The sequence below is a fragment of the Hippichthys cyanospilos genome, chromosome 16 (genome assembly GCF_059441005.1).
Source record: "Hippichthys cyanospilos isolate Australia breed blue-spotted pipefish chromosome 16, RoL_Hcya_1.0, whole genome shotgun sequence".
NCBI lineage: Eukaryota > Metazoa > Chordata > Actinopteri > Syngnathiformes > Syngnathidae > Hippichthys > Hippichthys cyanospilos.
The window spans coordinates 2860981-2887894 of NC_142384.1; the positions used below are offsets into that span (position 1 = coordinate 2860981).

Below are 26914 nucleotides of genomic sequence, written 5' to 3' on the forward strand. Positions count from 1 at the left end.
ATTACACTGACTATTTATTAGTGGTGTTTGCTGATCATTTTCACTTCTCTGGCAAGTTTATGATAATATCATTATTAATATTATTATTATTATTATTATTATAAAATACCGATGGGACAAAATAAAAATCCCAGGGCCAGTAATCTAATCTACACTGTATGGAACTAGGATTTTTTTAAACCTAATTTTCCAAGTATTCTAGACTTATATAGAAGTAATATATGCCATAAGTTTTATTTTTTTCCACAAAAAAAATAACAATCGGAAGTTAAAGGTTGAAAGTAAGGTGGGAAATGGTCTTTGATTTCTCTCTGTGCGTGTGTTTTAAAGGAAAAATCCCCTATCATCAAGCAGAGTTGCACTGCTTTATGATTATAATTGTATTTTAAATATGGCTTTTTTTGTCACTCATCTTGTAACTATAACTTCCCTCATTAGGCTGATATGATAAGGAAACCAAGTCAATTTTAAATCGTCTCGTCGTATTATTACTGTACACAACAAATTGATGATGTTGTAGTTTTGAAATCAGAAGTAAATCTCAGCTTTCTTTCTTATTATACATAACTTAAAATTTTGGAACTGAGTAGCGCAAAGGTCATGAAAATGTACGTGACTTGCTTTCGCGGGCCACATTAAATGTTTTGGTGAGCCGGATTTGGCCCCCTGGCATTCAGTTTGACACCTTTGCTGTACAGTATATACAAACTGGTTTATATCATTAACTTTTCTAAACGGGATTCAGAAAATCAGTCTGATTTGAGATGGAGATATTATCCAGCCACCAGAGTTTTTAGCAGGGGTCAAGTTGGTCTTTGAAGTGTAATTTCAGACCTGCTTCTTGTTAAGTGCCCTGAGACAAGTGTCTCTCCCAACATACCCCATTCAAATGATAAGCTTATTAGCAAGCTCTGCAGGAGCTTGAAAATGATCCTCATCATTTGAATCAGGTGTGTTTGAGAAAGTTTGAAAACATGCATGATACCAGCCCACCAGGACTGGAGTTTGACGCCTGTTTTGTAGTGGAATTTGACATTTGAGCCCCCCCTAACCCAGTTTAATCATAGACCAAATTGTACCTCTAGTTTCTGACAGAGGGCCATCATGACTGTGAAGTAAAATCAATTTTTAATATGATCTCATATTTACCTAGTTTTGAGATCTGAGGCCAGTAAAAACAGGTCCAAAGAAGGATTGGTAACACAAATGCTTGTAAAGAAAACTTGCAAAGTCAATATTTCAGTCAGAACCTTGAAGTCATTATTGGCATTTCACCGGCCACATATGGCGGTGGGCCGGATTTGTCCCCTCGGGCATGTGGTTTAAGCTGACACAGCATTTGAGAGTGGTGAGAATGGCTTGACCCCCCCCCACCACCACCAATTTTTAAGCCTCTTTTAATATAGTATTCTATGGTTTGTTGAATATGTCCAAGTCAAGGAAATGTGTGACATGTAAAATTTAGAAGATGTTTACATATAGGGGTATTTTAAGCACAAAATGAATGAATTTCCACAGTGGTCCCATGTTTGTGTATTAAATAAGCATTGAGACAGACAGGTTTGAAAAGGTCCCTCCCTCCGGCCGGTATGTCGTCCAACAGGTTTTGGGATGTGAGCTCGCTTTGGGAAGACAACGCTCTGTGCGTGACACTTAAGTGTCTTGAGGTTTCCGACTAAAACTCTGTAAAAACAACCGGCAGTGAAATCCTATGTTTTTATGAGGAATTAAGCAACACGAGACATCTTTGGAGGAAACCTACAGCCAGGTAGGCATGACTAGTGGTGGCATAGTGTCAGACATGTCGGATTCAGTTTCATGGGAGACATTTCCTTGTCAGGTTCCATGTAGTTTTTATTTCAATGGCAGCCTCAGTGATGTGGATTCCTGTGCTGATTTTTCTGCAGTTGGCGCACTGCTCTCTCACCTACCGACACACTTCAGGTAAACCACACCTCTCTAATCACATTCTGCTATAAAAAGGACTGTAAGAGAAGGGTTGTTTTCTAGGAAGCGTAACTAAATGACATGTGTGGCACATATGACAGCAACTTTGTGTATACATCGCTGTAATCAACTCAATCACCATCACCTTGATCACCGTAAGAGCTGAAATAATGTTCAAACTTGTACGACAAATATTAAAATAATCGTTCTGATGATTAAATACAATATAGAGAATATGAAATGAATATGAATTTCAATAAAAACACACCTTTTGCCTTTTGTACCCAAGTGCGCACTCAAAGCTTTGTGGCAAACATTTAATATGTTATTCCTCTTTATTTATTTCGCCCGTTTTTTAACTCATTCACGTTCCAATATCATATTATTCCAATTAATCGTGCTTATATTTTTGTCTTTCCAAATATTTACATATTTTACACAATTTCCTGTTGTCGCGCCCAAAATCCCATTGACTTGGGTGATTTTATATTTCATATTTACAGATTTCACATTTCATATTTTCAATATTTACCTCATTCATCTCGCCTTAGGGATCATTCCCATCATTCCAGTATTTCATACATTCCAATATTTTCCCATAATTCCATATTTTTCAACCTTTGATATTTCTCAATTCAATTTCAATGGGAGGTTTCCCAATTAACTCCCAATGGGAGATTTAACATTTCACATTTTGAGCTTTCCCAACTTTTTTATTTTACCTCATGGAGCATTCACACCATTCCATTAATTCATAAATATTAATAATTTTCCATAATTCCTTATTTTTCACCAATAAAAAATCATAATTCATTCCCACTGGCATATTTAACATTTCACATTTAAAGCTTCCCCATTTCACATATACATCATTCAATTCATTCCTTTCTTATTTTCATCATTACTAAAATTCACATATTCCAATGATTCATAACTATTTTAATATTATTACCCATAATTCCTCATTCATTCCCACTGTTCTCACCGTTCTCACCTAAACTTTGTGACCTTCTTTCTTTGCCATTACTCATCCGATTTACACCGTGCCAACTTTAATCGATTCCATCCATTACATGAATTCCATTTTCCTCTTCCCACAATTCAAAATTTTCCCACAATTCCACTTTTTTCAGTTTTTCTCTTGTATCTTCTTATTTGGCCTATTCAAACTGTTCACTGATTCAAGCCATTCAAACCTTCCACATCATTCCACGATTCAACGCCCCTCCCTTTAGTGTTTTCGCCTTCACACGCAATTTCTTCAGGAATTGCACATTTTCTAGTTATGCTACCTTATACTGTATACACCTCCTGACACCAGAAGTGCAAAGTAACAAAATAAAAGGGTTCAACACAAAACCGGAAGTAACAATTAAGACATCAACCATCAAAATAAAATACTATCGTTACTTTTGAAAATACAGTATGGTGAATGGACTTTCACTCATGTAGCACTTTTCTACCTTCGGTACTCAAAGCGCTTTATATTAACTAATCATTTACCTACTGATGCTGCAGCATCAGGAGCAACTGGGGGTTTAGTGTCTTACTCAAGAACACTTCGGCATGGTCTTGATGGCCGGGGGATTGAACCCACGAGCTTTCGGCTGGGAGACGACCGCTCTACCACCGAACCATGCCGCCCATGGCTTTACATATAGTTTACATATGGCCCTCTAGGACTGGAGTTTGACACGAATGCTTTACAGAGTCATTGTAATCTTGGAATTTATTTATGATGTCTTTTCACAAAATTAGTCTTATGTCTCTGAAAATTAAAATTGACATTGATGTGTTCAAATTTTACACTTAGGTCTTTTTAAAATGATGTATAATGCATGGAGGTCGCTCAAAAATGTTGCTGGGAAATGAAAATCGATGTCTTAAAGGGATAGTGCAAAAGATTTAGACCGTTTTTCATTAAAAAGGAATAAACTAAATGATTTTAAATTTCAGAAACTTGCAAATTAAAGTGATTGTAGTGACCAACCGTATATTTTAAATACACTCATAGATCTAGTTATCATTATATTCAGTGGCGGGCCGTGACATTCACACGTATGCCTTCTGTGATGTCAGACTCTTGAATAGATAGCCCCCGTGTGCACATGTATGCATTACTGGGCTACACAGACTTTTAAACGTCAATAAACCCGCATCAGCCATTAAAACTCGTCATCATACGTGATGCTGTCAAAACTTAAAAGAAATTAATAATAATTTAAAATAAATACCCACTAAATTTTAGGAAGTCCAATCCGTTCAATGTGAGGCCTCTCGATAGCGATCTTGTGACGGTTGGCTATTACAGCTGTCTATTAAGTTATATGGGCCGCTCACATATCCATTTGCGCTTGCGCAGAAGCCAGCGCTGTGTTGATGTGAATGCCCTGGCCTTTGGCTAAGGTAGATTACATACAGCCTGGTGACACAAGTTAGTTGAATTCTAATTGTCTAAAAACTCCAACTTACAACAAATGGATATAATATGACACAAAAATAACAGAATATGGACAGTAATTTTATAAATAAAAAAATATAATATATATATGTATATATATATATATATATATATATATATATATATATATATATATATATATATATATATATATATATATATATTTAGTAAAAATGAATTAGAATTATAATAGTCATTATAATAATTGTGATACATGCATATAGACAAAAAAAAATGCCTGATTGTGCATTTTAATCTCCCCATATAGGCTTAAATGTGAATGACTCTGCTTTTTGCGCCCTGCAATTTTTGTGAGACCAGTCCAGGGTGTCTATGCCTCTAATTCAATATTTACTAGGATAGGTTCCAGCTCATCCGTAACCCGAATCAAATAAAGGCTATAGGAAATGTATAAATGGACTTCAAGGTGTCATTCAAACAAAATGTTTCGTGTAATTAGTACCTTGAAATGAATTACTCGTTTGACTGCATTATGGTTTTATAGAGGAACTTATGCACTATAATTTCTGCCCACCATGTCTCTGTTTTGCAGGGAGTTCACTGTTAGTGGATGAACAGTCAGCCAATGCATTCCTGTCTCGCTCACTGCTTTATAACAGCTGGGACTTTGAACTAGTGGTGCCAGACAGCCTTGAGAGGGAATGTCAGGAGGAGATATGCACTTATGAAGAGGCCAGGGAAGTGTTTGAGGATGACATTCAGACGGTAATACTACATATGCTTTACACTTACTGGAACTGCTAACAAAGATTTGGCTCTAAGTTGATTCATATCTAGGTGGCACAGGTATTCACACTTTTTTGACTTAACCAGAAGTATAGATCAAGCAGTTGTGAAAATTACTGTAAAAACCATGTTATGATTCAACTAGTATTTTTAAGTGAGAGCTAACGTACTGACTCACAAATGATAATGATGGGGACAGGGTGTAAACCTGGAAAGCAGAGAGGCAGACAGTCGGGGTGTGCTCAAAAATACTAATTTAATATAAGGATGGATAAAAACATAAACAATATCAAAGACTGCAAAAAAAAAAGAAAAAACAAAAAAATCCAGAAATGGACTAGGAGCAACATAAACAACAACACCTCGACATGACATTGACACTACACTTTGACACCAGTACCTGGACAAAACACAATTTGAATAGGGAACTGATTGGCCACCACAAGAAAAAAAGGTTAACGAGGAAGCACAGGAGCACTCACAAGGACGATGAGGATCTAGTAGCAACATAGACAACGAAATCTTTACCGAGACATTGACACAACTCTTTGACAAATACCCAACAAGAAGAGAAAGGACAAAGGAAACTAAATACACTCAAGCCTAACGTGACAAAGGAACACCTGGACAAGACACAAATGGAATAGGGAGCTAATTGGCCATCACAAGGGAAGAAGGTTAACGAGGCAGGTAGACTCAATCTTAGTGACGAGGACAGATGCAAGGGAAATAGAATCACCAATTTTAAACACATGACCAAAACCCCACATCTCAAAAACATAATAAAAAAAAAAAAGTCCAAAACAGAAAAGTACAGAAAACCCAAACACTTACTCACAGATGACAAATACCAACAGATCATAACAGAAATGTACTTAACTACAAGAGTCAAAATGTATATTTACTGTTAGTTTTATGCAGCACACATTTTAATCATTCGGCACACAAAATAGCAAACCTATTTCTTAAATTACAATCTTTTTGTAGCATAGGTCACCTAATGAGTAGTCGTTTGTATTATAGTAACCTAATAGTTTAACGAAACAAAAGCTTCCAATTTTGAACAACACTCCCCCCCCACCACCACTTTTTTTTTTTCTTTTTTAACAAATAAAGTAGTGGTCAGCACAGACCTGTCAGTCAATGCTTGACATTTATCACGAGGTGGGGAGGGGGGCTTCACACAGTTAGGATGTCAGAAATGGCAACAGGGTTTTGAGTGCTGTGGTGGAGATCTCACAATATTCTGCCATGACTTTAATCCAGAACTCCAACAAAGTTGTTGGCTCCCGACGTGACTATCAACCAATGAGGGCAGGAGTTGTAATCTATTCCTGCCCCAACTCCCACTTGTTACACCAAGAGGGAAGTGCTGCTCTCAGTCATACAACACACGAGCTGTTGGATAGGCACAAGGCAGAGGAGGAAGGAGCTTCACCGGAGCATGTTGTAAATCTCTTACCTAGATTTCTCTTGTAAGATATAGGAATTTCAAGTGTAAACACTCATTGATGTTATGTTTGATTATCTACAGCTTTCACTTAAATTCGACTATCGGGTGGCGCGGATATAACCGCAGCTGTCCGTGACAACATTCAAAGGGAGTTGGGAACAGAAAGAGACAACAGTTTGGTTTGTGTATAAGGTTTAATGATTTAAGTTTTAAGATAGTATACCCCCGAGGCACAAAGTAGCGAGGGATCACTGTACTGGTTTGGGCAATAGAAGCAAAATCTTTGGCAACCACTTTCTTATTAGCTCCACCACCCTCTAAAAATAGTCAAATGATGCTTGAATTTGACCAAAATGTTGTGGGTCAACTGTGTTACTTTGCACAAAACAACCATAAAAGTGGGTCGTTTTGTGAACGGCACCATCAGAAGCTGGCTTGTTGCCTAAATTTGAAATCCGGGATGGGGCGGCTTGGTGGCACAGTGGTTATCACGTTCGCCGCAGTTCAGGGACCCGAGTTCTCTTCCTTCCTGTTTGTAGTTAGCATTTTCTCCCAGAGCCTGCATGAGTTCTCTTTGGGCACTCCAGCTTCCTCCCAAACTCCAAAGACATGTTTATTGGACACTCTAAATTGTCTTTAGGTGTAAATGAATGCGTTGTTGTTCTCTGTGTACCTTGCCATTGACCAGGAAGCAGTTGAGGATGTCCCCATCCAGTGGAAGGTTGACCTAAGCTTAACAACAGTACAAATAATTTCATCTGTATTGTATTGTAAACCTTGCATCAAAGTACATTATTTCATACAGTAGATTCATATGTATGTATGTTACATATTGATTTTTGATTCCTTTTTCTTTAATTCCCATGTACAGGAATTATTTTGGAAGGACTATGTTGAAAGCCATGGTAAGACTTAAAATGAGTTGTAAAAACCTCTTTAGTTAGCACTCAAATTCACAACTCTGCATATATTTGTATTTTCACTTTACACGCCTTTTTACCCTAGTGTCTCCACCCAAATCCAAAACTGTTTTAGCCTTCCAATGAAATACATTATTTGCAGCAGCAGTGCCATGTTTCCTTCATATCTTTGAAGGATATGCACCCAGAGTGGACGTGTCAGGCCTGGTGGCAGGGATCCTGGCATTACTAGTGTGTGCTGTGATCGCCACTGTGCTGGGCTTATACTTCTACAAAGCCAAGAACAAAGGAGGAAGGAGACCCGTACAGTAAGTTCACAGCATGCACAGAATTGTCTCATATGGAACAAGATGGCGAGGAACCAGTTTGAACCTGCTAGCAGGAGCAGCACCAGAGCTTGAAAATTGCTCAGAATGCTTTCTCCTCATCATGTAACGGTTGTTTGCCACTTGTTGCTAGGCAGAATTCCCCCAAGCCCACTGTAAAATTATCATATATCACTCACTTGTACTGTGCTGTCACCATGGCAACTTAAGATAAAGGCTTCTGCTGCTCCAGACAGCAGAAAAAAAATGACAGGAAGAAAAAATGAGAACGGAAAGACGAGCATTCTGAAACTTACTCCAAAAATGAAACAGGAAGAAATGTGGGATCAACAGATTTGAATTTTACACATGAATTTGCCATTTATTGTTCTCTATTAACTATGATGATAGTGAGTTTTTACAGCGCCTTTTGAAACAAGTTACAGAGAAAATAACAGAGCTAGTCAATCTGTCACTTAATGTAAAGCCTTGTAAAAATGTATTATGACTTCAAGTTTATGACTAAAATACCAAATTTGCAAGTGTCTTCAACTATAAAACATTTTGCAGAAACAACAAGATGTTTTCATTACCAATCCCCCTTTTGAATATTTCTTTCAACCATTGTGAGGATAAGCGGCTCTCAATAAAATTGATATCTACAAGTAAATTTGGCAGGTAGATGATTAAATTTACAATTACAAGAATAACCATTTTAAGTAACTAAAGTCTTTGAAAAATACGATTAAAAAAAAAAGGTAAACGTGGCTTACATTTTGGCACAGCATGACAATGTGACAAGAGACTGAAGAATTTCTTTTGGCACAATCATACTTCCGCATTTTTACATCAATGAAATTGGCCTGTTGCGTTGACTATGCTGTCAATTATTTCTGTTGAGTTCCTATCTCTTGTTTTATCTGAGAATGGCGCAAGATGGGCGTCCAGCCCCAGAGATGGTGCCCCTGGCAACTGCTCCGGGTCTACCCAGTTACACTGAGGCTCTAAACCGCAGTGGAATGCATGATGCCCCACCGCCACCTTATTCAGGGTAAGTTGATGCAATCTTCATGATAACGACTATATGCTCAATTCAGATTCACATGCTCAAAAGTCATGTTGTTTTTTTTTTTTCTCAAATTCAACATGCAATGTAATTTTTTGACAAATAAAAACAGGAAGGGCAAACAGGTGGGCGAGGTAGAAATATCTACAGTGTTGGGCAAGTTACCTCAAAACTGTAATGCATTATTTATTAATTATTATTATTATTGTCATTTCAAAGAAATTAGTTACATTACAATATTACTGTATTTGAAATGTAAGGCATCACACTACTATTGCATTACTTTCATATTACTCTCACCAACCTAAATGGAAGTGGAAATATGGATTTGCCATTCGAAATGTACCTCATTACGCACATGACAGATCCAGTGGAAGACTGGCTTAAAGGGACAATGTGTAAGATTTAGACCGTATTTCATTACGGACAACAGGAGGTGCTGCATGGCCGCCTCCGGAGGAGTGCCACCCCCATGCAATGTAATTTAATGATAACTAGACCTATGATTATATTTAAATGATACTGTTAGTCGTGAAGAACACATTTATTTGCACGTTTTTTAAACTTATAATAATTTAATTTATTGCTTTTTAATGAAAAATGGTTTAAATCTTACACATTGTCCCTTTAAGACTAAAAACTGTAAAAATAATTTAATCTGTGTTGTATTGTAAACAGAAGAAAAGATACTTTTTTTTATTTTAATCCCTTTATTATTTAGATTCACAGCATAGTGAAGCATTGTTTATGCTTTAGGCAGAAACAGTTACTGTATTGCATTCCAAAATTTCAATGTCAGTACATTTTCAAGTTCAGTCGGTTAAGTTAGGGACAGATGTTTGAGAAATAGAGGGTTTAGATAGCAGCACAACTACATCATTGTCATTGTGTTTAACATACTGTTTAACATGAGATTTGTGTGCTTCATCTTGATACACATCGACCACAACTATTTGTAGACTGTAGCAATTGTACAGTGAAAATGAGTGTTAGCTTACTTTGTCGTTATTGCCAGTAGTGACAGGGATCTCACTTTTAATCCCTTTATAATTTAGCTTCACTGCATAGAGATGGATTGTTTATGCTGTAAGCAAAAACAGTTAGTGCATTTCACAATTTCAATGTTAATATTCAAATTCAAAGTCACTTGGCTAGGTTAGAAACATGTTTAAAAAAAAAAGATGGTTTCAGTGGGGCTAACGTTGTAGCTAGCCTACATTATTGTTATTGTGTATCTTGTGTATCTTGATACACATTGACGAGAAGTATTTATAGACTATTATTAATATCAATTGTACAGTGAAAATTAGCGTTAGCTTACCTTGTCATTATTGTTAGTTGTGACAGAGATCTTGCTGCCAAGGTTTTGAAATACTGATGAATCCACTGTGGAAAGCGGCAGCATATCTTCTATGCATGACATACTCCACCACGAGTCTCCCAACCTCTTGAGCAAGAGAGCGCTAATTTTGCCTGCTTTGTTTTATCCCTGCTCTCAATCCTCATCCTTTCCGCTAACTTCAAGGTACGATAGCTCCGCTCTAAAATATTCCTCATCGCAAAATGAAATTAACGTAAGTCCGGGATGCTGTAACACGGGGGTCCACTGTATTTAGAAAAAAATAAATGTAAAATGAAATGAACTTTTATTGGAGTCATTATAATTATTATCGTTTATTATAGTTATAATAATATCAGGTTATTTTAGGCTAGCAGAGAAGGCCTAACAAAACACTTATGGCATATATAATTGTTTATACGTCGAGAATACTTGGAAAATTAGTTTAAAAATACCCACTTCCAAAGATTAGGTTCCAGGCCCAGGGATTTTTTCGTCCCATCAGTATTTTATAATAATAATAATAATAATAATAATAATAATAATAATAATAATAATACAAACATACCATAAAAGTGAAAATGATCACCAAATGCCTACAATACATAGTCATCAATGTAAATATAGAAACACACATATATAGGACACATTGTAAATATATTTTTTAAGTGGCCAAAATATTGCATATATTGTCAACACATGACAACTTTCAATATGCCATCCCTTTCGCATGAGTGAAAGGGTTAAGCAAAACATAAGTGCCCTTTTTTATTCAGCAACATATTCAATTTGGCAACAAGTATATCTGTTATTTTTGAGCCACACTGACGTTCAGAAAATAAACATTGCAAATTTCACGCCTCCTGATAACAAAATGGCTCACTTTCTTCCAAAAAGGTTTCTACCAATTATTAAATAAATTAATAAATAAATAAAGTAAAATGCTGCTTTAGTTTGCTGGCTTCATCGCCTCGTTAGCAAGCAATTGTAGACACAAAACACAGCTTGACACTTTTAAAATTATTACATTTTTTAAAATATATTAAACTGGTTGAGTTGATTGCTTTATTATATAATCATAAATACTTTCACAAATTAATATAAAAATAATATAAATTAACACAAATATATATTTATTTTCTTAATAACCCAAATTATTTCATGAACCCTTGCAGTCAGGCAATGGACCCTTGGGGGTTGGCGGACCCCACTTTTGAGAATCACTGCTCTACAATCTATGATGTTATTATTGCTACTAAAGCTTTTTTTCTTCTTTTTTGGTATTTGGTCAATTTATTTTGTAATTTAGCACAAAATGGGATAGGTTCAGATATACAGTAGATAGACGAGCAAAGCGTGTGCCAAATGCTGTTATAGTGTCAGCTAAGAAACAGTATTTTTATTTTATTCTGGGTAAAAGATTCTGAAGTGCATCAATAATGCCAATGACGGTACTAACAGGACTGAAGAGGTTCTAAAAAATGTTTTACTGCAGACCGCAAAAGTAGGTGAAGTGGGGTTGCCATAGCAATGCCAGAGATGCCTTTCTCCTTCTCCTAAGCCATGAATCTGTTCTTTTAAGCTAAAAGCACTATGTTTTTTTTCAATTTTTTTTTTTTTTGTTGTTGTAATAGATAAGGTCTTGTAAATCTTCCAAATTTGTACTGTTGCAATTGATTGAAGGCCCTATCCAGGGGAGTCAATGGTTGCTCTGGAGGAAAAAAATGTCTCCTCATTCATTTGAGACTTTTGACAGAATAGAATTAATAGATTCTTTTGCCATTCAACAAGTATTTGTCCTCCACCCACACCGCAGTCTTATTTTGAAAACCATGTTTTCAGTGTGAGAATAACGCCCCCCCCCCCCCCCCCCACACACACACACACACACACACACACACACCAGTGCATTAATTTCGTAGCCATATCCACTTGTAGCTACACCTGTACAACATCAATCGATGGCATCTTCAGCCTGTATTCACTTGGCAGACAGTCAAACTGCATCCTTAGCCAACATCTGGCAGGAGCAGAACAGACAGCCTGCTGACCAAATCACTATTTTATGGTGGCAGCGTCATCCTGCAACATCAACATCAAGCTAGCCATGTTGTTAATTCAGCTGTATGGACATTAGGAGTGAGTGTTCGCGGTCAATGTTAGAGAACAGTAAAAACAATTCGTCCATTGTGGACATCTACAGCGAGGCACTCGCAGCTCTACTGCCCAGGAGCATAGGGCAATAGTCAGAATTCATTCACATGTTACTGTGTTATACGTACAACCATTGTTGCAACATTAGCCTAGCCAAATATCTTCACAATGTACAATGTCCAATGTCAACAGAATGCTTTCAAGTATCAAACATGCTGCTTTACTATGATTGACATGGATACGCAGTACGTGTTTCTTCATGCAGTATCCAGTATAGAATATTTGGAATATGCTTATAAGGCGCATCTTTAACCCCTGGGTGTCCGTGGATTTTTCAGTAACCTGGCCTTATTATCACCCAACTTAGGCTGACATTGAAAGGGTCATAACATATTCAAATAATAATATAAATTGACTTTACAACCCCTCAAAATGTTCAGTGGCATCCATACCTTTGTATATTGACATAAATACTTGTATATATTCCAAGGCTGTTTCGTTTTGAAGAATTTTCACTTTGTGAGGAATAAAAAACAAACATTAATAGCTATTCAATGCTGCAGATTTTACCGACGGAAATATACAAATATAATGTTATGCATTGAATGAAATAAAAACCTTCCCTGCATCAAAATAAAAGCTTTCGTGCAACATTTAGTTCTTGGATCGAAGGTGTTTGTCAACTACAAGTTCCACAATGCATAGCAAGAACTTTGCATTATGGGATCAGGCTAAGCCACTCAATGAAGTTATTGAAAGGCTTACAAATATCATAAGGTGTCCGGTAGCGCCCCCCGGTGGTTTTTGGGGTCTCGAAACAAACATTTCTATTGCACCCTGTTTGCGAATTGCTACTGAAAGGATCAATGCAAAAATCCAGGGGAATGCATAATAAAACATTGGGTTTTTAATATGTCCAAATTGACAATATTTCCAACTTTAAGTGGCAGTAAATGAGCCCGAAATGGGCTAAATTTGATATCTGCAGGGTGTAGCTCTCGACCTCTCGTTTGCTAGCATTCAGAAGAGAAGGCAGGATGGCATATTGAAAGTTGACATGTGTTGACAATATATGCAATATTTTGGCCACTTTTTGTTTTTGTTTTGTTTTTGTTTTGTTTTCCCCCTGGGGTTAAAGAAAACAAGTGATCAGGCAAAACATTATTTTTTGTATAAGATGGGATTCCATCCAAATAAGATCAGTCAACAATACAAACAAAACAAAATGTCTATAAACCAAATGATGGTTCTCTAACCGTCATATCATAAAAATGGCCCTAATTTACAAATTCTTAACTGTAAATCAAGAAACAAAGCATTGCAAGCATTCATTTTAAGAGTCCATACTATTGCGCCTTTACTGTATGCATAACTATGGTGGCATGGCTCAATGGAAGAGTGGCTGTCTCCCATCCGAAAGGCTGTGGGTTTGAGCCCCAACCCTTGTGACCATGTCGAAGTGTCCTTGAGCTGATGCTGACACTGATGCTGTTCCTCCTGATGCTGCGTCATCAGTAGGTAAAGGGGTTGCCTGTGTAAAGTCCCATTCATCCATTTTCTAGAGCCGCTTATCCTCAGGCAGGGTCGCAGGCTTGCTGGTGCCTATCACAGCTGACTTTGGGCAGTCGGCGGGTGACACCTTAGACTGGTTGCCAGCCAATTGCAGGGCACACAGAGACAAACAACCATCCATGCACCCAATCACACTTAAGGACAATAAAGTATAGTATCTGTGTAAAGTGCCTGAGTTCTATACAAGCAAAAGACCGTTTCTTTCAATGCAACTATTATGTGGTAGTCACATTTTTAAAGTATACACCATTGACAACAGTATAGAGAGAACGTTGAACATACATATGCTATGAATTACATTTATTTATATGATCATTACAGGATCTATTTTATCGTCAATACAAATTATGTACGTAATTATTACAATTCTAATATATCCACATATCTATGTGTGTGTTTGTCTGTGTATACATTAGAATTGTGTACATAATCTATATGTAGAACATTTCAGTAAAATCGTCTGCGTTTTAAAATGCAAGCACAACTGCTACAAAGAACTTTACAAAGTATTTAATAATGGAGAAGTAATTTACAACATTTGATTTTACTGCGTACGTTTGGACAGCAACAGAAATGAATCGCAGAGCTCTTGCAAAAGACTTTTCTCTTGTCTGAACACAGGGGGGCGCCATCTGAGCCTGCAGACCCAAGAGACAACGAGTGAGGTCTGTCTGAGCCAGCCAGCCAGCCAGCCAGAGCTGCTTCAAAGTGGTTGATGCTGGCGCTTGATGATGGTTCGAGTCAAGTTTAAATATTGCATGCTGTATAACGTATTTATGGGCGAAATTGAGTACCAAACTCAGAACGGACACTTTTGACAGGACGACGTACACACAATACAGATGTGATGCACTTAATTGGGTGCAGGTGAAGGGTGGGGCAGTAGATTTTTGTTTCTTTTTCTCGCGACTGCTCTGTACGTCGAGAATGTGTGTATGATGTGGACCAGTCACAATAAATCAATGTAAATGTTTATGCTCAAGGAGGATGTACATTGTAGCCAACTTGTCTGGCTAGTGCAGACAAGTACAAGCGCGTTCACGTGTCGGCGCGTAGACGTCAACGCGCCATTCTTTGACACGTTCCAGCATGTGTTTGTCGTTAAAACGGCAGACGAGTGACCATAAAAACGCGGCCAATTTGTTCTCCAAAGGCCTCAGCTGTAGTCAGAGCGCTGCCGCTCGTGACAAATTGCGTGCGTGAGAGAGAGGAGGACTGGGAGAGAATAGCCGTCTTAAAAATGGCGCCCAGTGAAGAAAATGGGCCAAAATAGCTTTGGTGAGGAGTGGGCTTGGTTTGTGGAGCTGCTGAGGAACGTACTGTGCGCGGGAGACAATAGACAGTGAAATATATGGGGAGGAGGTGCTCCTGGCTTCTGTGACCCCCTCCTCCTCAGCTCGCTCCTTCTCCTCCGCCTCCTCCTTCGATTCCTCCCAGTCTACAGGCTCGTCAAGCTGAGAAACAAACAGAGGCGAGCGCAGAGAGAAGGAAGAAGAGAGGACATTCCTCCCCTCTCTCTCTCTCTGGCGCGTGCGCTCTCTCCCCCTCCCCCCACCCCACCCACACTATCTGCTGCCCATCTTCATCCTTAGGCAGCCCCCTTTTTTTCTTTTTCATGGAGAGGAATTATCCCGCAGCTGGCTTCGGAGATCTCGGCCCTGGGACGGGATGGAGTTACGACAGGTCGGCCAAAGCAAGGTAAGCGAGGGCGGGTGAGCGAGGGCTCCTTACGCGGACCACCGCATTCAGTCATGCGGGCTCAATTGCACCGGAATCGCCGCTCAGGTACGCTCACTTGTATTGTCATCAACCTGGTGGCAGGGAGGGAGGGAGTGGGGCGTCTCTAAAATACAAGGAACGTGATGGAAGGTTAATTGTGACAGTATCGGGAAGGAGGGAGGGAGGGGGGGGGGCAGTCATTTTTTTTTTAATTTCAACGTAGATGTGTGGAAGAATGACAGATGACATCTGGCTCCGCACGCGGGCTGCATTGTTATCCATCAGCGCTCGCAGCTTTGTCTGCACTAAGACAACACAAACGCGTGACAGCAGAAGAGACACTTGCAGCTTCCACGGGCACGCTTCGCTGCTGTTCTATATGAATCTAGACCGGACTGGACAGGACAACTATTTGCACATGTTCAACAGACAAGTGCCAAGTGCGGAATAGATTCACTATCGAAATTTGATGTTCAGCATAATTTAAAAAAAAAATGACAAAACACATCTCGTGCTGTAATACCGAACCTTTACCTTATTAGTAAATTGTGCTTTACAATAATGTCACGTGACCAACGAACGTGCCCTCACCGTCGCCGGATTAAACGTCAGCTAATTAGATGCATCGCCTTCTGCAAGTTGCCTTCGCGGCACGGAAACTTGTCCTCTGTATCTTATTTGATTGCGATTGTGTGACAATGGCTGCATGAGTGCAGCATGCTGACATCCTCCACGCATTCGAGGGGTCCAGCCCCGTTGGCGATAGGGCTAATTACCTAGCACCGAAGCTAGCGCCGTCGTTTTAGCATTGCGCCTTTCCAAGCTCTGCTCCTGTGGCATCTACCCCAACATACATATTCGACCAATAAATGATTTATAGAGTGGATTTTCTTTCCGCGCCAGTGGCGCCTGTGTGTTGGAATGAAGCATGGCCTGGAGCCTCGCTAAAGTCGGCTAGCTGTGGTTAGCTTCACGTGAGCGGTCGCCTTGACAACCACGGCGGACCTCTGTCAGAATATAGAGACGAGCTTTCTGCCGAAAATGCTGCGTCCGCGAGCATGTCACATACAGTATATGCATGGCCATAATGTGAAACTAACCGTCGGAATGCTAATGGCAATAAAAGGCTTATTGCATCAAATGAAACTTCCTTCGAAAAAAAAAAAAAAAAAAAAAAAAAAAAAAAAAAAAAATATATATATATATATATATATATATATATATATATATATATATATATATATATATATATATATATATATATATATATATATATATATATGTTAATATTTGCTTGCAGTATAAAGAAATATCATCACACCGAGCATATTTAAGGGACAAAATATAGAAGCCGCACACACAATATCGTCCCAAATGATTATAAATACAAAACTATTTTAATAATTAATTCCAAATAAAAAAAAGAATATTTCCAATAATATGTATTTCTTAGGGCAGTATGTCCAAAGCAGTTGACATGGAATGTCACGATGAACCATCAAGTGTCAAATCATAAATACTGTAGACATTGCAATTTCAACTAGCTTTACTCGTGACATTTATTGGTTGGCAGAATTATGGTTCGTCCACAAGATCAGGGCTTCTCAAAGTTTTTGGTGTCAGGGACCCTTTTTTGGAAATTAAATTTTCCGAGGACGCCCAATGCAAATGTTTGTGGAAACAAAACAAAAAATAATTCAAGGCAAATGTGGCCTTTTTATTCACCAACAAATTCGAAAACTATGTTTGTTACTTTTCAGCCATACTCAAGTTTACGAAATAAAAATGGCAAATTGTACGCCTCCTCATAAAACTGGGTCAAGTTCCCCCCAACAAGTTGCTGCCAAATATTTAGTAACGAAATAATCAAGGTTTTTGATGATGACATGGATTATGTCTGGAAAAATAACAAAATTATTATATTTTTAAAAATATATAAAACTGGTGGAATTGATTGTTTTATTGAAGAATCACAAATATATTCACAATGTAATATAAAATGAAATGAAGTTAACACAAATATATATATATATATATATATATATATATATATATATATATATATATATATATATATATATATATATATATATATATATTAACTAACCTGTGATACCTACCACTGTTTTTGACGTTTTTGTTTGGCGTTGTGCCACAATATCTTTTTTCTATTGTAAATTATGTTCAGAGGTTCAATAAATTGGGAAACACTGGTTTTGGCAGTCCTTCTCAAATAGTGGGGCAGGCTGCTTCCCTGGGAGGGGCACAAGGGTGATGTGATGGGGGGGTGCAAATGACCCTAGGAAAGAGGATTTGTTTCTGCCATGTGAAGTGTAATTGTGATAAAATAAGGACTGGAATCTTTTTTTTCAGGCACTTTAACGCACTTTTTGTCTTTAACTTGCATAAATGCAAAAAAGTAGTTAACAATTGTTGAAAGTTGGTTTAAATTGTTTTTTTTGTCAATGTTAAAAAGGAAACAGTTTTAAGTATACTTAAACCATTTTTAGAGAAAATTATTTCTGGTAGACATGGTAAGTAGGAGGCGTGAAATGTTTTCTTTTTCCTAGGGGTGGCAAAACTTCATTGAGAAGCACAGGGTTTCCGTGTTAGATCTTATAGTGGCGCTAGCAGCACAATGGTCTAGTTCAGGGTTCACTAACCTTTTTGAAACAGTACTTGATGATGTACTGATTGTGTTAACATTTCTCAATAATTAGAAAACAAATGGGAATATGCAAGACTTTGTTTCTGTAACTGTTTACATATTCAAATGATCACTTATGCCGTATTACTGGAAAATCACATCCCATCACTGTTGAGCTATTTTTGGAACAGGCCTGCGGGCTACTCATGTGGCACCAGGTCAGTGATACCTGGTCTCGTGGTTAGCAAATCTGGAACAATTGGTTTGGGGCTCAATCTCATCCTTGGGGACTTGGCATGCTGTTTGTGGGGGCTTTTCAACGCATAGGCCTACTCTTGCTTCCTCTCACATTCTTGCTTCCTCTCACATTCCAAAACATATTATCATATTTCTCTGCGTACGAGCCGACCTCAGTTATAAGTCAACCCTTTTTTTACTTCAATTTGGGGCGAATTTTGCAAAAACGTGATTATAAGTCTACCCCTGATTTTAATGGTTGCATAAATCATGGCTGTCTAATTAAAACACATGGTGTGTGTGTTATTAAAATGACAAAATTACGCTACTTTTAGAGGCATTTCTACATTGTATATCAAACAAGATTCGGTTATAGGGGGGAAAGTGGGGTGGAAACGAGACATGTGCGAGGCAATGTACGCCTGCATGTAGATGCAAATGCTAATGGGGGGTTGAAAATGAAAACTCGATTAATACTCGTAGAAACACGGTAGGTTAGGTCAGGGGTTCTCAAATTTCTTGGAGTCAAGGGCCCCTTTTAGAAAGATAATTTTCTAAGAACCCCCAATGCAAATATTTGTGGAAAAAAAATCCTTAAAAATTTAAAATTTTATTTGCATTATTAAATTTAAAAAAATAATAAGTGCCTTTTTTACTCACCAAAAGATTAAATTTGACAACAAATTTATGTAGCTTTTCAGCTATACTGAATTTAGAAAATAGAAATTGCAAATTCCACACCTCCTTATAACAAACCGGGTCAATTTCAAATGATTTAGTCAAAAACAGCATTATAAAGTAAAGCTTTAGCTTGGCTTCCTTCATAGTCTTGTAAGCAAGCAATTGTGGACACAATACGCATTTTGACAAATTTCAAAATTATTATATTTTAAAAAATATACGAACTCTTTCAATGCCAGGGACATACAGTATTTTCCAGGTTTTTAAATAGTTCTGACAATCAATACGTAAGTACATTAAAGACATTAATTTCCAGGTACTTAAGTATTAAATCGATACTAAATACTTACTATTACTACTTAATACTTACTGATACTTACTCAAGTATTAAATCAATACTTAAGTATATGGGATTGAATGTCTGAACTCTTAAAAAAATGTTAAAGTATGTTCCAAGCATTGCATGAGTTAAACTGGTTGAATTGATTGCTTTATTGAAAAGTCTTGAATACTTTCACAATTGTAAAGTATAAATATTGATGATTAATGATCCAAGTTATCTCCCAGGCCCCCTGCAGTCAGGGCACCGACTCCACTTTGAGAACCGCAGTTCTAGTTTAATTGAAGACTACACTGGTTCCTAAGTGTGGACGTCATTGCAAATAGTTCTTTGTCCACATGTACCTTGTAGTTGGGACCCAGTCCAGATTTTACAGTGGGCACAAAAAGCATTCAGACCCCCTTAAAATGTTCACTCTTTATGTCGTTGCAGCTATGTGCCCCCTCCCTCCGCCCCCCTAAAAATACTTTTATTAAAAGTGTACTTTTATTTCTCATAAAGTACACTCATGAGTACATCCATATTCAAGTGATACATAACATTTTCCTCCAATACAAAAAGTTTTTCACACCCGAATCGGGGGATCCTCTACCATTCTTCTTTGCAGATCTCTCACACTGCCTGGTTGGATGGTGAACATTGGAGAACAGACATTTTTTTCTCCAGAGACGACATTTGGTTTCGGCTCTGGCGGGGCCGGTCAAAAATGGTCACAGACTTGTTCTGAAGCCACTCCTTTGTTATTTAGCTGTGTGACGATCCTGTTGGAAGGTGAACCTTCGGCCCAGTCTGAGGTCCTGAACACTCTTGGAAGAGGTTTTCTTTCAGGAAATCTTTGTACTTGGTCGCATTACCCATTTCTTCAAACTGACCTTGACTTTGTCGAACTGTCTCCCACCCCCCTGGGGCTCAGCCATGGTGACCTCTGGGTTTTTCTTTATCTCTTTTACCAGGCTCTTCTACCACGATTGCTCAGTTTGGTTGGACGACCATGTCTAGGGAGAGTTCAGGTCATCCCAAACCTCTTCTATATAAGGATTATAGAGGCCACTGTACTCTTGGGAATTTTGAGTGCTGCAGACCTTGTTTTGTAACCTTGGTCAGATGTTTGCCTCTCCACAATTGTGACTCTGAGCTCCTTGGACAGTTCCCTTGACTTCATGAGTCTCTTTTGTTCTGACGTGCACTGTGAGCTGTAACGTCTGATCTCGACGGGTGTGTGCATTCACTAATCAAGTCCTATCAGTTTCATTAAATCCAACTGGACACCAATGGAGGAGAACAACCATCTCAAGGAGGTTTAGAAGAAATGAACCGCATGTAAGTTCAATATGAGTGCCACTGCAAAGTGTCTGAACACTTAATACGTTTGCACAAATTTATACATTTCAGTTTTTTTCTCAAAATAAAATTACATTTTTGATTTTCGCAAACGGCTGCAATATTTAAAAAAAATGAAAAAAAATCAAAGGTGTCTGAATCATTTCTGACAAAGGCAGCTGGAATCATTTAACATATCATAAACAGAAATCTTTCATCTTCAAAAATAACACTTTTCAGAAAACCAAAAACATAATCACCCTGAAACAAACAAACAACAACAACAAAAAACAGGAATCCATATTTTTAAGTCATTAACATTGCATCATAAGGAACATTATAGTAGTCAATAATTTGTAAAACACAATATACCCATGTGTGGACTGAATAATAGTGATGATTCTCGAAAAATATTAAATTTGAACAACTTGGCCAATGAGGTTTCAATCCATCAAGCCAGCAATAGATCATTGAGTACTGACCACAGAGTCATTTTGGATAGGTTCAATTTGCACATGAACATCAAGCGTTCACAAGGTAAGCTATAGAATAAGATTTGGTGGTGGATATTCATAATAATATTGTAACATGAATAAATATTAATATATAAGTCGCGAATGAAATGTTTAATTTAGCTGATGCATTTTTTTGTTTTAAAAAGAAAAAATCCTTACCAGAACACTTCTACAACAAATTGAAGATGCCATTGGAACCTTGTGAATCTTGGTTAGGCTTGTTGCAAATATAATAACAGTTACATTTAAATCGCTCTATGCATTTAACTGTGGTATTAGTTTTGGTCGTAAAAAATCTCACTGCAGCAAAATCAGGAGTGGTTTCTTTTCTTTTTTTTTTTTTAAATCTAGTTACCATATTTAGCTATATGAACAGGTTGGAGTTAGGAACATCTCAGTGTGATGCAGTGGTAACACTAATACTAGCGGAACACTAAATTCTACATCTACCTTTATCTACATTCTATTGAATTATAACCTCCAAGAACTTTCATTTTGTTTAAAATACATCATTACTGGTATACAACATCATTTGTTGAAATTAATATATCATATTTCTCCGAATACAAGTCGAGTTTTTCTTCCTCACTTTTAACCCCCATATTAGGGGGGGGGTCGACTTATAACGGTATAACTCAAAACAGATCAGATTTTCCCACATTTGTGTTCGAATAACATTAGTTCGAATACGGAAAGTCATATCAAATAATTTACAAGTCTTAAAATGATTACTGCATATACACCTCTAATTGATATAGTAAGTATCCGTTTTACTTAGAGTGTTTGGACAGAACATCATCAAGCCCTGCCTAATTGCCTCTGTTGTCAACAACGTGGATCTTTTTTTTTTTTTGGCTCACTTTGACACCTTATGAAAAGGGGTTGACTCATCTCCTTCAGCCTGTGTCAGAGGGCCATGCTTGAAGCTGGCACTGATGTCGGCAGGTGGGGGGAGAAACTGCGAAGGGCAGCCTTCCACGCTCTCACCTCACAACAGTCGTCATTTGGGTAAAGAACATCCCAAGCAAGATGAGCAGCAAATCTTTTCCGAAGACCTACAGTTCAAACAAATTGGACAGGTCCAAAGATGACTAATCGTGGAAGGGTAACGAGCAGTGTTGGGCAAGGTACTTCAAAACTGTAATGCATTATTTATTACTTATTACTGTCATTTAAATGTAATTACTTACATTACAATATTAGTGTATTTGAAATGTATTTGAAATTACATTACTATTGCATTACTCTTATTTTACTCTCACCAACATAACTATGGATTTGTCATTCTAACTGTAGCTCATGACGTTCATTACATATCTAGTGGAAGGTTGGCTTAAGCCTAAACCTAGTAAAAATCATTTTATCTGTATTGTATTGTAAACCTTTAAAGACAAGACATAAAATTTTCCTTTTTTTGTACTTTAATTCCTTTATAATTCAGCTTCACAGCATACTGATGAATTGTTTATACTGTAGGCAAAAACAGTTTGTGCATTTCACAATTTCAATGTTAATGTTCAAATTCAAGATCAGTTGGCTAGGTTAGACACATGCTTTTTAAAAATAGATGATTTCGATGGGGTTAACTTTAGCAGCTAGCCTACATCATTGTTAAGGTGTTTCACATACTGGCTAACATGAGTTTTGTATGCTTCATCTTGATCACTGCTTTCACAGTGACCAGAAATATTTATAGACTATTATTAATAGAAAATGTACAGTGGAAATTTGCGTTAGCTTACCTTGTTGTTTTTGCTAGTTGTGACAGGGATCTTGCTGACAAGGTTTCTAAATGCTGGAGAATCCACTGTGGCAAGCGGCAGCATATCTCCTAACGAATTTTCGATCCTCTTGATGTTGAAGTGTCATCCGTCAGCGAGAGAGCGCAATCATCCACGTGTTTTCTTTTCGCTAACTTCATGTTTCTATAGCTTCAGTAACTGGTTGTATTTCGCGAAATGGACACCATTTTAGGTGTTCAGCACATGTGCACCTAACGATTATATTTTTCTAGTCTTTATCTCCGCCTAACTGAAAGTAATGGTTGTATGTGCATCTTGTGCACCTATCGTCCATATTCAACCTGCCATTTCATCTCAGCTGTAGTAGATCAGTATGTAAACATTTTGCCCCAACTTTTCTCCTTCAGTCTTGCGTGTTTTTGGTGAATTGGGGGGGGGGGGCTCTTTCAGGCCAAAAATGCATTGTAATGCTTTACTTTACTCTCATTTGTAATGTGCACAATATTAAAAAAAATTGTGCATAATATATTACATTACCGCATTATATTATAAAGTAATGCATGACAGTAATTGCATTACTTTTGGAATGCATTACCGCCAACACTGCTAGCCAGTAGCCATTATCTCAGCATCCCAATGGCTACATTGAACTAATTTATTATTATTTATACTGCAATTGAATTAATACAATACGGTCAGTGTTGTAGATGGTATTTTACATGGAAAATAGGACATTGGTTGTTTGTGCTGATTTTTTTCCTCCATGATGGGTCTTTCAGCAGTGTCATCTGCTGTGTTGACTTTGACGCCTTGTCAATACAGATGGTCTCTCATTGGCTGTAATATTTCTGTCTTGATTCCGTGACACATGCATTTCCAGTTAGTCTTCTGTCATTATATTTTGTCGTTGGTGGATCCAGCCTTTTAATGCCATAACGATTCAGTGGTGGTCATTTGTGACAGTGGTCCACACAAACCACATTATTTGCAGTACAATACATTTGTACATACATACAAAATATGTCACCTTTCATAATTGCCATGTGCATGTCCATGTGCATTCATTTTGGACCATAACCTAATCACCCAATAGACAATTTAAAATAAAATAAAATGTTTTTTCCGGAATAGCTTCTAGTCAAAAGTTGTGGTCTTCATTTATTTTATAAAATATAATTTATTTCATGTGTACAGCCTCATGTACGGGAGTGCCAGGTCATCCCACCCCGACTCAGAGCTGCTCCACCGGCAAGCCTATGGTACCCCTCACCCCCTCCAGGGTTATGCAACCAACCACCACCCAGGAGGCTCCAGACAGGGTGCGACCTGGGGTGGACGCGCACTGGGTAAGGAAATGTGTACTATTGACAATGTGAAGATCTGTCCAAATTATAAATCTCTGTTGGCTATATCAGGAGTTCTCAAACTTTTTGGAGTCAAGGACCCCTTTTAGAAAGCAATTTTTCCATAAAAATTGGTGGAAACAAAACAAACAAACAAAAAAAAATATAAAATTTAAAATTTTATTAGCGTTATTAAATGTAAAAATAAGTGCCCTTTTTAGTCACCAAAAGATTCAATTTGACAACAAGTATATGTTGCTTTTCAGGTATACTTAAGTTTAAAAAATAAAAATTGCAAAATTGCACACCTCTTCATGACAAACCGGGTCAATTTTCCATTGTTTAATACAAAAAAGCATTATAAAATAAAATGACGCTTTAGCTTTGCTGGCTTCATTGCCTCATTACCAAGCAATTATAGACACAACATGCATTTTTACACATTTCAAAATTATTACATTTTGAAAATATACTAACTCATTCAATGCCAGGAACAGCACTTTGAGAACCCCGGGGAAAGCCAATGATGTATGATGAGTTGTCCTATTTTTGTGCCCAGCGAAAGTCTGACACGTAGTGCGGTGTAACTGTGTGCATGGGTGGAGTTTTCAGTATTTTCCTAGATCCGCACAGGTGGAGATAGGCATTTGCGCTACTATGGGAGGGAATACAATCAGTTGTTTCCATTGCTATTTTCCTAGGTGCGCACAGGTAGAGATAGGCATTTGCACTGCCATGGGTGTGAATACAGTCAGTTGTTTCCAGACCGATGGACGTGGCTCCCCTAATTCTCCTAAATCTGAGCAGCAGCTGATAGGGCCACCATAGGCCGAGGTGTAGTGGCCCTGTCAGAATGCTGGCTCTAATTTAAAATGATACTTCACAAAATTAATAATTTTGTGATTTTTGATGAACTCAGTGTCCAAAATGCTTTTGAAAATGGAATCAGTGGGTTGTCAGTCCCTTGAAAACATTCACAAGCTCCACTTACCAGTATGCGTTTTAATTTAAAACAATATCCATCCATCAACCCATTTTCTAGAGCCACTTATCCTCACAAGGGTCGCATGCTTGCCGGTGCCTATCCCAGCTGGCTTCCGGCACTAGGCGGGGGACATTGGTTGCCAGCCAATCACAGTGCACACAGAGATGAACAACCATTCACGCACCCAGTCACACCTAAGGACAATTTAGTATGTCCTTAAAGCAATATGTTACAAAAAATACAACTACATTGCAATAAATAGGCTTGCATGTAGACAGTGTTGTGACTATGTAGTACACAATGGATCACTGAATGAGGGTCATCCAATGTGCACAGCGGGTGTATAAAGATCAAGTTGATTGCTCAGTTTAAGTGGCTATAATTGTAAATATTCATGACTAGATTTTTACAAGACAAAAAAAGTATAAACATATATTTTTAAAATTTGTCCTTGTCCTTGATACTGGTTAGGCCAGTATCAGTGACCTCCAACCAGCCCAACAAAGTTGTGTGGTGGCCCTGTGCCATCGGGCCACCCTTAAACCCTGGGTGTCTGGGGATTTTTCACTAACCTGACCCAACTTGGGCTAACTTTGAAAAGGTCATAACATAGTCACATATGAATATATACTTGCTTTGAACACAACAATATGTTCCGTGGCATCCATACATATATTTATTTACTTATACATATATTCCAAGACTGTTTCATTTTGAATATATTTCATTTTGTGAGGAAAAATACGTGAGTAAAAAAAAGGAAAAAAAAAAACCGTTAACAGCTATCCAATACTGTAGGTTTTGCAGAAGGGAATATGCAACTATAATGTTTGTATAATGTTATGCACTACATGAAATAAAAATGCTTCCTTGCAGCAAAATAAACATTTTCCTGCAACATTTATTTCTTGGGTCGAAGCCTTTTGTCAACTACAAGTCCCACAATGAATAGCAAGAACTTTGCATTATGGGAGTCAGGCTAAGCCACGCAATGAAGTTATTGAAAGGCTTGGTTTTGGGGTCCAAAGACAAACATTTCTACTGCATCCTGTTCGCGAGTTCCCGTTGAAAGGATTTATGGAAAAATCGGTAGAAATGCATCATTAAACATTGGGATTTCAGTATGTCCAAAATTTACAATATTTTCTGTTTTGAATGACAGTAAATGAGCCCAACATAGGGCTAAATTAGACATCTGCAGAGTGGATCTCTTGATCTCCCGTTTTCAAGCATTGACAGAAGGGACGACATATTGAAATTTGACGTTTTGACAATCTGTGCAATATTTTAGCCTCCCAGTACTTTTTTTGTATTCTTTTCATTTGATATCACACATCAAAAACATCCAAAAGCCGAAGTTGTGTCAAAATTTCACCCAGGGGTTAATGTCGAATAGTCCATCTGCCCGCCAATAATTATAA

General features: G+C 37.7%; 2 protein-coding genes across 3 annotated transcripts in view; both read left to right on the plus strand.

Annotated features, from left to right (window-relative positions):
- Window positions 1-1603: 1603 nt before the first annotated feature.
- Window positions 1604-14937, plus strand: prrg2 (proline rich Gla (G-carboxyglutamic acid) 2). Of its 2 annotated transcripts, none has more exons than XM_088435978.1 (7): window positions 1604-1768; window positions 1841-1944; window positions 4962-5134; window positions 7480-7513; window positions 7704-7836; window positions 8759-8884; window positions 14586-14937. In XM_088435978.1, the coding sequence occupies exons 2-7, from the start codon at window positions 1863-1865 to the stop codon at window positions 14626-14628; spliced, it is 591 nt and encodes a 196-aa protein (XP_088292104.1). In that variant the 5' UTR covers window positions 1604-1768; window positions 1841-1862; the 3' UTR covers window positions 14629-14937. The 2 variants fall into 2 exon arrangements, with proteins under 2 accessions (XP_088292104.1, XP_088292106.1); XM_088435980.1 differs by having other exon boundaries at window positions 1870-1944.
- Window positions 14938-15497: 560 nt separating this feature from the next.
- Window positions 15498-26914, plus strand: part of prr12b (proline rich 12b) — a 40875-nt gene continuing 29458 nt past the window's right edge. The window contains exons 1-2 of the mRNA XM_088437432.1: window positions 15498-15662; window positions 24360-24511. Coding sequence (XP_088293558.1) covers window positions 15580-15662; window positions 24360-24511 — 235 coding nt within the window. The 5' untranslated portion in view covers window positions 15498-15579. The remainder of the gene's footprint in view (window positions 15663-24359; window positions 24512-26914) is intronic.